This window comes from Numenius arquata, chromosome 4 (genome assembly GCF_964106895.1).
Source record: "Numenius arquata chromosome 4, bNumArq3.hap1.1, whole genome shotgun sequence".
Lineage (NCBI taxonomy): Eukaryota > Metazoa > Chordata > Aves > Charadriiformes > Scolopacidae > Numenius > Numenius arquata.
This window is the reverse complement of record NC_133579.1, coordinates 70,165,353-70,179,059: the sequence shown is the minus strand read 5'-3', so window position 1 is coordinate 70,179,059 and position 13,707 is coordinate 70,165,353. Positions and strand designations below refer to the sequence as shown.

Sequence of the window (13,707 nt, the reverse complement as noted above, 5' to 3'; positions counted from 1 at the left end):
CTTAGACAGGTGGGATGACTGGAGTATTGGGGATGCCTGATTAGTAAGTAATGGGAATGGGAAACATTCAAGAAAATGAGACCACTTTGGTATCTCACCTGGAAAACTCATATGTGATGATCAGTTGCTAAGATTATCACCAATAAATCTGTAAATAAGGTGACAGGAATGCATGGTTCATTACACTCTAAGGCATTTACACTGAAATAGGCTGTTCTGTATGCTATATCAAGTACAGACATTTGAGCCAGTGTTGTGATTGCTTCAGTACTGTTAATTATGACGTGAACTCTAGGTCTTGTGCCTTTATTTCTTCATGCATCGTATGTCACAATTGCTTTTGGGTAGAAAAACTAAATGGTTGATTCCTCCTGAAGCTCTGTTTGTATGACAAGAACTGTTTACATTCATTGCCCAAAATAGAAACGATTGACAGCAGATGAATGGATGTCAGTCACTGGTTTGCTCTGGCTAATGGGAATTCGTATGTCTAAGGCTCTGGTTGCCAGATGCAAAAGGACATACCTATCATCAGATTTCATGGAAACAAAAGGAAATTCTAGCCCTGAAGCTTGTAAAGAAAAGTACAAACCAGACAACCAAATATAGCTGAATTAGTGATGATAATGGATTCTGCAAACCAGCTTTAACAGGGAAGGCAGCAGCAGGCACAAGACTCACAGGGGGACTACAATGCCCGATCCCTACCATCCCTACCATGGCAGACTTGGCCATGACTTTCCTGGTTGGAATAATTGGCTAGCAGCAACACTTGGAAACGTTAGGGCTTTCCATTTTGCTTTCTTCACCATCCAGGGCCATGGATTAGAGCGAGAGGAGAAAAATGTGTTCTCCAAATGTGATTCACTCATACTGTGAAAACAAAGCATCACTTCCAAGAGACTGCTTAAGTGGTCTGCTTGTGCCTCTTTTCATGTATAATTTTTCAGCGAACTGTTCGGTTAGTCTGACACGGTTCAATGTCTGAGTTGCCCATTATTAAGTTTTGAAGAGAAATAGGATGGTTCAGTTCACTGAGCTGTTTTCTCAGATTGCCTGCAAACTCAGGAGGCACCAACTGCATTAATTTTATGGTCTTTGGAGATACAGAAATTACAGGATCATTAAAGACAGAATCTCAGATTATGTTCCTTTCTGAAATATTCTAGAAGCCACCAGAAGTATTGCTTCAAAAGTACTTCCTAACTTAATAATTCCCCGATGCTCCTAGGACAGGGAGAGAGGGTGGCTGCAGAGAGGAAAGAGTGAGTGGAAAGTCAGACAGAACAGTCTATACAGATGGCAGCTGCTCCTCCCCTGGACTTCGCATTTTTTGGTGGCATCAAGTATCAGCAAAACATGCTACTTATCTCAACAGTTGTTGGAGTTTTCCTTACCAAGGCTCGGGCTTTCTGTACCTGTGAGTGAGCAGATCTGCTGTGTGTGCTAGTACTCAGCAGACAGAGCACAACCAAGGTATTGTTGGATGGTGTAACTGTTCTAGCTCCTTGAAGAGAAGTCACTGGACTGAGAAGTATTCTGTGTCCGTCTAGAAATACAGATTAAATGTGTCAGCTTCTTCAGGCTCTTTTCTACACAAAATACAAAGGCAGAGAAACGAAATATAGTCAGCAAAACAGGAAGAGGCAGGTCATATGTGTTAGGTAAGATGGCTATCGATTTGAATACCCATCTTTATGTCCTAGGTGTGCCTCATGAGTAACTCCGTGAGACCTCATAACAGTGGGAACGTCCCCCATGTGTTTCTCATTACAGTTTGAGTCTTTGTAATCTAAGAAACAAAACTTAAATGTTTAAAATGAAATTGTTGCTGCTCCTTCAGCATGTCAGACTGAGAAATGATTTGTAACCCTGAAAAAAAGAAGCATTTGTTACCAGAAAATCCTTCTCCTCTTTTTTCCACTTTGAAAAGTTTTAAGTTGGTTTCCCCCTGACCCACTTCATCACCTACTGATATTACTATCCCATCCTTTGTGTCTATCTTTGGGGGGTTTAACATGACATTTTTGGAGCTGCAATGCACTTCTTAACTAGAAAAAAACAGACAGTGCTTTACAGACTCTAGGACATAATCTAGGAGTAGATCCTTTGGTTGGGCCACAACCAATACAGTGTAGCAATTGTATTGTCATTGGGACACAATTGTCATTGTATTCATTTTCTTTCTACATATTGCAAAAGGAAAACATAAGAACATACTCGCATTTTTAAACTGGGCTTATTATCATAAAATTTTATGCATTTTCCAAGAAAATCAGAATAAAGTCTGGATTTTTTTGTTGATTTGTTTAATTCCCACTCCTCCATACACACACACCCTTCACACGTGCTACTTAACGTATTACTTCCTTTAACTGTTTTTGTCATTTCATGTAGGGCTCAATTCAACATCTGACAATCAAATCTGACCCAAGGGCTACTGAAGATCATTGTGAAGATGATGATCCTTATGTGAGTATTCTTATAAGCACTTCTTTATCTTTCCTCAGATTTCAAAGTCATTTGCCATTAGGCACTTTTCATAAGACTGAATGTACTATTTCTTCTTGGGAACATAGTATCATACTTAAAACTATCTTCACGTGGGAATCTCTATTTTTGACTACATAGCCCCTAAAACTGTGATTTTTCAAAAAACATAATTTTCTTTTGTCTATAACACCTTTGAGAAAATGAACTATGACACTTATTTTTCTGAAGGGTCGTTTTCATGAAATGCTGTAAATACTGAAATAAGTTTACATCATAATGACACTGGGGCTTCACCAACCGAAAAAAATATATTTAAGAAGAGTATTTTTCTGCATTGAAGTAGCCAGTTCCTTGGAGATAATTCCTTTTTTTTTCCCTGACTTTTATGAACTTACTGTCATGATTGGGTTTTCCACAGGCTTCAGGGGATATCAGTGGCAATGGCAGCTCTCAAGAACATGAAGGTATTTCTGAGACACAAGAAGTCCTTGCACCTTCTGTTCTTCCCATAAGGGTAAATGTATTTGATTTATTTGCTTTACATTTCTGGTTTAATATAACTTTTTTAGGTAGTGAGGTCTGCATTTTGTCACTAGTTTTTCATATGTGGCAACTTCCAAAGGCACCTGTGAGAACAACATGCACCCACCTGTAAGAATGACTGCACTGTGACAGATCAAAAATCTGGTACATTTGACGACAATCAGCAACCAGTACTTTGGGAAGAGTATAATAACAGATCAGGAACATAAATATGACACTTACCAGGAATACTCTTTCATTCTGCAACAATTTCCATATCAGGAAATGCTTGAGCCAGGAGTGTATCTCTTTGTGTTTAGTGGACCTCAGCTGAATTATTCACCCTTTAATTTCTCGATTTGTTTTTTTTTAACCCATGGGAATTTTACCATCCTCAGCTTCCTGCTGCAGAGTTACTTGGCTTATTTAATGGCATGTTTTGTGAAGGACTTTCACCTTTTGCTTGCCCTTCTGAACGTGCTAACTGCAGCTCTCGTTTGGTGGTTGTTCTACTGGAAGACAGAGTAAACAGTTGTTCCTTACTCACCATAACATTTGTGATTTTAGAGATTCCTATCACAACATGTTCCCCCTCACTTTTTGTGCCAGGCTGAAATGAAATGCCAGTCCATTCCTCACAATGAAGCTTTCCATGCAACTTCTATGAAGCATTCTTTTATCCAAGTTCTTGTTGAATCCTATGAGAAAACCAGTAGGTTTGTGAGAAATTACTTTACAGAAACCATGCTCACATTTTCCTGATACAGCACATACTTGAGATCTTTCATTGTTGAATCCTTCAGAACTCGTGGGTGAACGCTCTTTGGTTGTGATTTGTTGCCATTGACTTAGTGTGTTTCCTACCCTGTACTTACAAAGACTTCACTTTTAGACATATCCTCTGCTGAGTTTCCCAAGAATATGCTTTCACAGGAATTTTAACTCTTCCATGGTCAACATGAATGCAAAAAAAACGTGTTTTTTTTCCTGCTATGGCTTAAAATTCTCTGAGCACTCTTTTTACAACTTGTGTATTGACCTGGCTTCCTGCTCCTGATGTGTTTGAAAACAGATTTATTATTAATTTTTATGCCTTTTACATATAGTTCATCAAACTCTTTTTGGCCTGCCTTGTTTTTCGCAGAGTCACAGACTAGCTGAGTTTGAAAGGGACCTCTGAAGATTGTCCTGTCCAACTCCCTTCTCAAAGCAGAGTCAAGTACAGCAGGTTGCTCAGTGAGCAGGTTGCTTAGTGCCAGCAGGTTTTGGGTTTCTTCAAGGATGGAGACTCCACTGCCTCTCTGTTCCAGTGTAGTTTTTTTCTGATGCAGAACTGGAATTTCTTGTATTTTAATTTGTGTCCATTGTCTCTTTTCCCTTCACTGGCTACTACTGAGAAAGGTCTGGCTCTGTCTTCTTTACCCCCTCTTATCAGGATTCTGTGCACATTGGTAAGATTGCTCTGAGCCTTCCCTTCATGGGGCAGTCCTTGCTCTCTTATCTTCCTCTCGTAGGTCAAGAGCCCTAGTTCCTTAATGATCTACATGGTCCTTTGATGGACTTGGTCCAATATGTCTGGTGAGCCCAGACCTGGACACAATCAATAATCAAGATGAGGGTCTCATCTGTATTTCTTAATACAGAAAGATCAACTCCCTCAACCTGCTGGTGATACTCTTCCTAACTCAGACCAGGACGCTTCTGGCCACCTTTGCCACCAGGGCACATTGCTGGCTCTTCTTCCACTTGTTTACCAGCATCCTTTCCTGCAAAGCTGCTTTCCAGCCAGTTGGCCTCCAGCCAGCACTGCTGCGTGGGTAATTCCTCCCCAGATGCAGGACTTGCATGTTACTTTGCTGAACTTCAGGAAATTCTTGACTGCTTATTTCTGTAGCCAGCTGGGGTTCTCTGAATGGCAGCAAAATTACCTGGTGCCTCAATGACTCCTCTCCATTTTGCATCACACCACAAAATTTAACCCATGAAATCTTACCGTGCTTTCACTTTTTCTCTTTTGGATACAACTGCAGCTAACTCGGGAAGGATGTCTAACTTCTCTAGTCTATCCAGAAGAAAATAAATTCCTTTTTAGATACTGCTTTTTCTGTTTAATAATCTTAGTAATTAGCACACTGTTCAAAATTGCACACGACAATATTGGAATTTTGGGCTTTTATTCCTCCTTTTGCAAGATGTCATGGTTTAACGCCAGCTGGGAACTAAACACCTCACAGCTGCTCGCTCACTTTCCCCCAATGGGATGGGGGAGAGAAGTGGAAGGGTAAAAATAAGAAAACACACGGGTTGAGATAAAGACAGGTTATTAGGTAAAGCAATAGCCCTGCACACAAGTGAAGAAAAATAAGGAATTCGTTCACTACTTCCCATCAATAGCCAGGTGTTCAGCCATCTGCAGGAAAACAGAGCTTCGTCACACGTTACGGCTACCTGGGAAGAAAAACCGCCATAACTCCGAAGTTATCCCCCCCCATCCTTATTTTTTCCCCAGCTTTATATACTGAGCATGATGTCATATGGCATGGAATATCCCTTCAGTCAGTTGGGGTCAGCTGTCCCAGCTGTGTTCTCTCTCACCTCCTTGTGCACTCCCAGCCTACTCACTGGTGGGGTGGGGTGAGAAGCAGAGCAGGCCTTGACTCTGTCTAAACACTGCTCAGCAATAACTAAAACATCCCTGAATTATCAACACTGTTTTTAGCACAAATCCAAAACATTGCCTCATACTAGCTAGCATGAGGAAAATTAACTCTATCCCAACCAAAACCAGCACAGAAGAATGTTGTTTCTCTGGATCATATGCTGGTAATCTCAGCATATTATTCACTGTTGCAGAGTAGAAAAGGTAGAAAATTTCTATTTTAATGAGCGAGTGTTATTGTTACATTGCTAAAAAATTGGTGACACATCTATGATTTACATGAACATGAACCTAAAAGTGTAATAGCTATTGTTCATCACTATATACCACTCCCAGGGAGTAAAAATGTGACATTTTCCTTTGATTTTCCAAACATATGAGATCAGTCTTGGGTGCCAAAGTGTTATTTCAAGATGTGACAATGTCAAGGTAATACAGCCATGTCACACCTTTCTCACAAGACCTAGAAGTTGCCTGGAGTTAACTGGAATTCTATAATTAAGCTAGAATCAATGCCTGGAAGGAAAAATGCCACAGAAAAAGTATTACATCATGTAATTTATCATTTGGTAATGATGAAGTTGTGGTTGTCATAAATGAAGAAGCAAAGTATACCTTTCCTTGATGCACCTCTCAAAGACACACTTGCTCATCAGTGATTATATCACTGCAAACATTTTTCCATTCAGCTCTAATACTTTCACTTACTTTATTTTTAATTTCCCCACAAATTATTGTCTGTTTTGATGTTATTTTAATTTTCTTATTAAAACATTTTTTAAGATTGTCTGGGAAACTGAACCAGGCTTTAAGTACAGAAATAATTTTCTCTGAAGTGCTACACCACAATGTTAATAAATGTGTATACAAGGCAGATTATCACCCTTAGAAAACAAGAAGGACAGAAGCCTCTTCATAGCTCTTTTTTGTTCTGCAGGCACTTTTTTGGTCACAGATGATTGTTAATTTCTTGAACTGTGTAGAAGGTCTTCATTGTGTCCGTGTGCAGTACAGGTTCCTACTACAGTAATTCTTTGTATGAGCCAGTCACAGAATGGATGATGATACATAGGCTTCTGAGTCAACTAATGATAAGCCTGAAAGACCAGTAAATTACTATTTTCTTCAAAACACAAGAACTTCATGTGAATGTGTTTCCTTGGGTCACACACATATTTCTTCTAAAATGCCTGGGGACTTCAAAAGGCCGTACCAGCATGTCAATAAATATGTAGTCTTTTTTAGCAAAATGTTTAATGCTGTTGCCAAATTAGAAATGTCTAAATGCAAGTGACTCATGGGATGTGTGCCTTCCAGAGTGACTGACCACGGAGTTTTAATGGGTTTATTTTTTAGAAATATTAAACAAGAGACAGATAAATGAATGACAATTTAACACTCAGTACAGTCACTGAGAGACGTTTCAGAGAAAGCTTTTATTTATCTTCTACTCTGAAAAATCACTGAACAATCTCTCAGCTCTTCAAAGTAAATTGCTACGCTGAGCTGGAATGAAACAAGTCAAAGGTCATACTTGAAAATGCAATCTCTGAATAAAGACATTTAGCAATGTTGATGGTGCATATTCTAATTTGTACTTTTCTGCTAAGTAGTTCAGTACTGGGCAGTAGGAATGGGTAGCATTCTTGGCACTATTTCAGAGTATTTCCATTTAATGGGCCTGGTGAATTAGCTTTAAACGCCTCGGTGAATCAGCAAAAAAGGCATGTTTAATATTTGTAGAAGTGTCTCTTCATACAGAATTTTTCTGTGGATTCCCTGCTAATTGATTATTCAACCAAAAACTGTCCATGGCATGTCTTATCTATAGGATTCTTCAGAAAATAGCCTGAACTACTCTGCACGTCAGAAAGGCGTTGCCAGAAAGGAAGAGTAGGGAAGAACAGTTTTCATTGCTGTTTCACAAGTGTTCAAGCCATTTCATGTGTGTTGCAGTACTGGGTTTCTGTGAGCTGTAAGAGAAATAAGAGCAGAGGAGACATGCATTTGTTCCTTTCTCAAGTGGAGTAAATAGAACTGCAGTCAAATGAAGTTACTTTGGTCATCTATAGTGGGGACCAGATCTGGCCCACTGTGGAAAATTTCCTTTCCTCTTTAAGTGGAGCCCTAAAGCCTAATTTTTAACATATTTCTTAATAACAAGAAGTATCTTGAAGCTTTTCCTGAATTCTAATCCCACACAAAACCAGTGGGATAAAAATCATTCCAATGATGTTACCTCTCTTCCTTTTGCTGACAACTCAGGTATTATTTCAGCAAGCCCTATTATGCCATTTTGCACATCTTAACCTGGTTCAAGACCAGGATGCTTGGCCCATTAAAGTCTGTTCCAGGTTACCGTGGCAATGTAATAGCTTTTAATTTTTATTTAAATTGCAAACACGGGTTTGCATGAAGTAATCTTCTCGCTACACTGAGACAGCACTTCTTCTGGTCTCTTAATTCCAGTAGGGAGTAGGCTCTTTACGTTCCAGCTGATATCGAAATGGCCACCTTTTGCCCACCCACAGCCAACATTGAAAAGGGTGGGTACCAGCCAGCTCTAGGCTTTTAAACCTGCAGTGATAACTTTACATTCCTTGTGTTTTGATCCCTTTTTATGGGTTTGTCAAGTGTACATCACTTGGTTTGGAGGAATGGAGTTCAAAGGTATTGTGCTAGTTTCTCTCGAGAGCTAGGCTAAATTAATGTGACATGCTCATAAGCAGAAATCAGATGTGTACTGTAAAGAGAAAAATAAAATATAAGGTGAAATAAATTAAAAGATTGTAAATGAAAGAGGATGTATGTATTGGCCATTAATAAATTTCAGTTTTTATGATAGAAATGACAGTTAATGTTTCTAAGGACAGTATAAGAGTAAGGACAGATGCTGACAAGATATTATGTGGGAAAGATCTGGATTTCTGCTTTGCTTCATAGATGGGGTAGTTCTGATTACTATGCATTGAGAAAGGTAATCTACTGATTCTTGCTTTAAAATAAGTGATAAGCCTTTTCTCTAAACAGTTCTTTGGGATTTTATGTTTTTTTAGCCTGAAGATACATTGGCTGAGCCAGTGGAAGCCCCCCCAACCATACTATCTTATGTGGAAGAAAATGATTTTTCTGGAAATCACAGATCAGAAGAAACCTCTGAAGCAGCTGAACTTAAAGAGCAAGGCACTGGCCCTTTTTTATTTTTTTATTATTTTTTTTTTTGCTGGGAGGGAAGGTCATTTATGTTCTCTAAGTCTCAGTCCATCATTTCCCTGTGTATGAAAAGCCACTGTCATATTTTGGGTGCTGCCAGGAATGGAAAATCCTATGGTTTTGGACATCCTGTGTGTTAGAAAAGAATTGGTACATCAAACATTTGGTCTTTGAAACTGCAGTCTGTTAGACTTGCAATTTGTTAATAGCAACAAAGGTAAGTAGTAGCAACTACAGCCACCATTCAACATAGCTCTCACTTTTCACTCCATATCATAGAATCAGAATCATAGACTTGTCTAGGTTGGAAGGGACCTTTAAGATCATCGAGTCCAACCATTAACCTGACACTGCCAAAACCACTAAACCGTGTCCCTAAGCATCATGTCTATCCGTCTTTTAAATCCCTGCAGGGATGGTGATTCCACTACTTCCCTGGGCAGCTTGTTCCAATGTTCGATAACCCTTTCAGTGAAGAAATTTTTCCTAATATCCATCCTAAATCTCCCTTGGCACAACTTGAGGCCATTTCCTCTTGTCCTGTCACTTGTTACTTGGGAGAAGAGACTGACCCCCACCTCCCTACACCCTCCTTTCAGGGAGTTGTAGAGAGCGATAAGGTCTTCCCTCAGCCTCCCTTTCTCCAGGCTAAACAACGCAAATTCCCTCAGCCTCTCCTCATAAGACTTGTTCTCTAGACCCCTCACCAGCTTCGTTGCCCTTCTCTGGACACACTCCAGAGCCTCAGTGTCACTTCAATATCAAAAAGGATAAAATATGGAAGCTGACCTGAGGAGCTGCTGCTGTAATACTCTGCAACACTCCAGTAAAGTGCAATTGTTAGGCACAGGGAATGAAAGGAGAAAAAACCTGTGTCGGGACAGTGAGAAGCATGGTATGTCTTGAGACATACCTCTGCAAATAGTGCTACTGGCTCTAAAGCCATGTGGCTCCTTTAAATGGAGTTTAAGATGAGTATTTAATTTGATGACCTTCTGCTATAGTGAAGCACAGCTGTTCATGTAAAACTGAATATCACCACTGAATGAACAACTATATCCTACTTACGTTCCCTGCAAAGGGTGTGAATATGCCTAGTGCATCAAGTGTAGGCAGCAAAGCAATAAGAGCAGGGCAAAATGCACTGAGGAAACTAGTCCTCCACTAGTAAGACAATTTCAGTACAGTCCTAGAAAACAAAAAGTATTAAGATAACTACTCAATAAGGCCAAATGTTCTTAAGGACAATGTTCTTATTTAAATTTATACATACTTCAGATAGCAACTGTTGTACATAGCTCTTATTTTTTATGTTATATAGATGAAAAATAGGCAACCATCAAAAGATGATGCAATACAGTCTTTGTCCTTAAAATAAACGTTTTATAATTTTATTCTCTCTTTTCTCTTTTTTTTTTCTTTCCTTTTAAAATTTTCAGAGTTATGAAATGACTACTATTAATCTCTGGAATGTATTTTGGTCATAATCTAAATAATTTACTTTATCATACAACTCGCAGCATCTGTGCTCTGATAAATACCTCTGGGTGGGTTTTATTTTGCTCTGTCTCTCGTTAACAAGTGATTATTTTATTTAGATTCAGCTGTCACGGAAACTGGACAAGGCAACAGTGAGTCTACCACTATCACACAGAAAATATTAAGAGAAGAAGATGGCTCTGGTACTAGCGTTTTGCCAGGAGTAAGCAAAGAGGAGGTCTGTACAATGGGTTTATCGTATGCCTTATCGTTTTCTCCCAAGAGCAGGGAAATATATGAATTTTAGGTGCTTTTCTGAATTGGTACTTTTATCTATTGCATCTTAGCAGCACGCCAAAACAGAAGTTACTTTTTAAATTCTTAAATGCTCTCTCATGACATGAGACTGAAAAGCACTGACACTATGCAGAAGTTTGGATCTATAACCATTGAGATGGGCTTGAGACTTTTGACTAACAAAATGAATTTATTCTTTCAGTTTTGCATTTTTTAATTTTGCATTTAAGAAAGTGAGAAAGTGAGAAACAAAGACGATGACCACGAAAGCCACAATTTTTATTCCCTAAAAGCAGGCACCTTGGTCTTACAGTATCTGCCGTGCAGGTGAAAGTCGTGCTGACTTCTCAGAAGTGTGGTATATAAACAGATTTAAAATTATGCCCTTTGGGTGCTCACCAAGTGGTTCTGTCTGAACTATCAAAGGAGCAAAGAAGCACTGCATTATCACAGTGATTCATTATTAGGTGATCCAAACAGGAGACTAACACTAAAACACACTGAAGCCGAGGAATCCATGCCTAAAATGTGTATTGCTGGCTTTCCTTGATTACCCACAGGCTAATCTGAAAATTTGCAATTTATGCAAATTATTCCTTTATAAACTGAATCTGAATTACCATCCAAGAGGTTGATCCTATATTCCATGTCTTGACAAGGGAATGACTGTGTGGATTGCACTGGAAAAGTGTCTGAAACTCCTAGTTCTTTCATTAAGTAAGCAGTGTATGCTGCCTCCTGGCAGCTGCGTATGTTGACACCCAGAGATGAAAAATCTATTTAAAAAGTAGCCAGCAGCTTTCCTGACACTCACAATAAAAAGATGCTTTGACAAATAAAATATTAAGACTGAACAACCTTTCCACCCCTAGATGGCCTTATAAAGGATGAAAGTTGAGGCAAGGCAGTAAAGTTGTTTGGGGTCCGTATATTACTCATGTCTGTGTCAGAGCAGTTACGTGAAGTTATATGGCTGTTTACAGCCATGCCTAGCTTTTCTCTAGGCTGCAAGCACATTTTTTAGAAGTATTCTAGAAGAGGCAGTATCTGGACATCTTTCACCTGTCAGAGATGCCTTCCAAAAGTCCTGGTCAGGCTGTCTTCTTGTAAGCGTCCAAGCAGTAATTCCTTTCAGGATCCCTCGTGATGGAAAAAGAGATTCTAGAAAGTGTGCATGCCACCATCACGTGAGTTGTACACTACTGAACAGAGGAAAGTCTGACAAAGAATGGGCTGTAATTTAATTGGCAATTCAATTCTGCTAGAACCAGGAATAACTGCAGATTATATGCATAGCATTCAGACTAGTCACATTTTCAATATCACTTTTTTTGTCAAATCCCTTATAAAATTAGATATCCCTTTTGGATAGACTCCTGTGGGCGTAGCTCCTAGACAAGGAAATTGAGAGAAAATGCAAGGTAGCCTGTCTCTACTTTGAGGTTCACACTCTGCTAAGAAAAATGATGGCACTTTTAACTCCTAAATAGAGAGTACTCCAGCCTACATGACTGCAGGCACTAGAAACCCCAAGAGGAGTGACTATGCCATGTGTAGCAAAGTCACCCTCTCTGGTGAGGGGTGACTCTCTGGGCTTTGAAAGATACTGTGCCTATTGCATTTGTAAGGTAGTGTGTAACCTGAATTCTGTGTGATTCTGCAAATTAAAGTTATGTATGCCCCTCGTTTGGAATCCTGTGAGTTGGAGGGCTCCAGCTACTCAAGTACTTGCCCTGCTTGTTGACATATTTCAAAATAATCAGCTAGCACTACATTTTTAGTTAATTAACATTCCTGATCCAACAGCCACCACGGATTTTTGTAACCAGAAGTTGAATAATGACCTTTCCTTCCTCTTGCCTTTGTGATTCTTATGCCAAAAGTCCATTCTCTGTATTGCTTGAAACTCCACTCAGTTACAACTGCTTCTGCTTGACAGAAAACATACAGCATCAAGAAACGCAGAGTTTTTATTCTAAAGTTCTACATGGTTTGTTTTGTTCAAGTGTTTAAGGTTGTTCCTTACAAGGTCTTCTAGTGTTTCTATGTTTATTGTGGTAAATTACAAAAAATGGTGAAAAATTAGGTTAAGAACCATCCATTGGAGCTGACATACAAGAGGCTTTAATATTTGTTGGAGCACTTCCAAATATGATTCATCTAACATTTTCATGCCTGCATTCACATTTTTAAAAGCAGCAATTTTAATGTCAGGATGAACTATTACTCTCACAATCTCTTCTTTTTTTCAGTTTTGAGCTATTTTTCTTAAATAAAAACCCAGTCTTGATTTAAGTAGTGTGACACAAAAAGCTTAAATCAATTGTGATAAGTCGTTTTGCTACTTACTCATCTTTACAAGTTTTTTCTTGAGTTTATTCATATTTCCACGTCCTTTTCACTACATAGATACCCAAGATGGCTATACAATATGCTAATCAACAGTCTTTTAGAAAATAATAATAAAAAAATTACATTGAAAAGTGGTCTTTGTGATCAGACTACACTCCGCTACATGGCAGAAGTGGCCCTATCTCCTGTAAGTTTGTCATTGTACGAGTTATGCAATTTTTAATCCAATTGATACGTGTAACACTGACTAGGCACAGCATTCTTTTTGAAGTGTTGTATAGAACTCAGACAAATGCCTCTCAGGAAAATTTGCTAAAGTCAGATAAACAGTGTTACCGTCATCAGGCACGTATAACAAAGAAAATTATGACCTGTTTGTCAGACAAAACCATGCTGATTTAGCATTCATTATGTTCACACTTTGATTTTAGAATAGAATAGAATAGAGCAGAACTATTTCAGTTGGAAGGGACCCATAAGGATCATCTAGTCCCACTGCTTGACCAATTCAGGGCTGATAAAGTTAAAGCATGTTGTTAAGGGCATTGTTCAAATGCTGCTCGAACACTGACAGGCTTGGGGCATCGATCACCTCTCTAAGAAACCTGTTCCAGGGTTCGACCACCCTCTTGGTAAAGAAATGCATCTTCATGTCCAGCCTAAACCTTCCCTGGTGCAGCTTTGAGACATTC

The 13,707-nt window shown here is 39.1% G+C and overlaps 1 protein-coding gene across 2 annotated transcripts in view; it reads left to right on the top strand.

The window, feature by feature from the left end:
• Positions 1-13,707, top strand: part of COL15A1 (collagen type XV alpha 1 chain) — a 142,973-nt gene that overhangs the window by 49,946 nt on the left and 79,320 nt on the right. For both annotated transcript variants that reach the window (XM_074147010.1, XM_074147011.1), the window contains exons 4-7: positions 2,398-2,472; positions 2,912-3,007; positions 8,731-8,857; positions 10,486-10,604. In XM_074147010.1, coding sequence (XP_074003111.1) covers positions 2,398-2,472; positions 2,912-3,007; positions 8,731-8,857; positions 10,486-10,604 — 417 coding nt within the window. The remainder of the gene's footprint in view (positions 1-2,397; positions 2,473-2,911; positions 3,008-8,730; positions 8,858-10,485; positions 10,605-13,707) is intronic.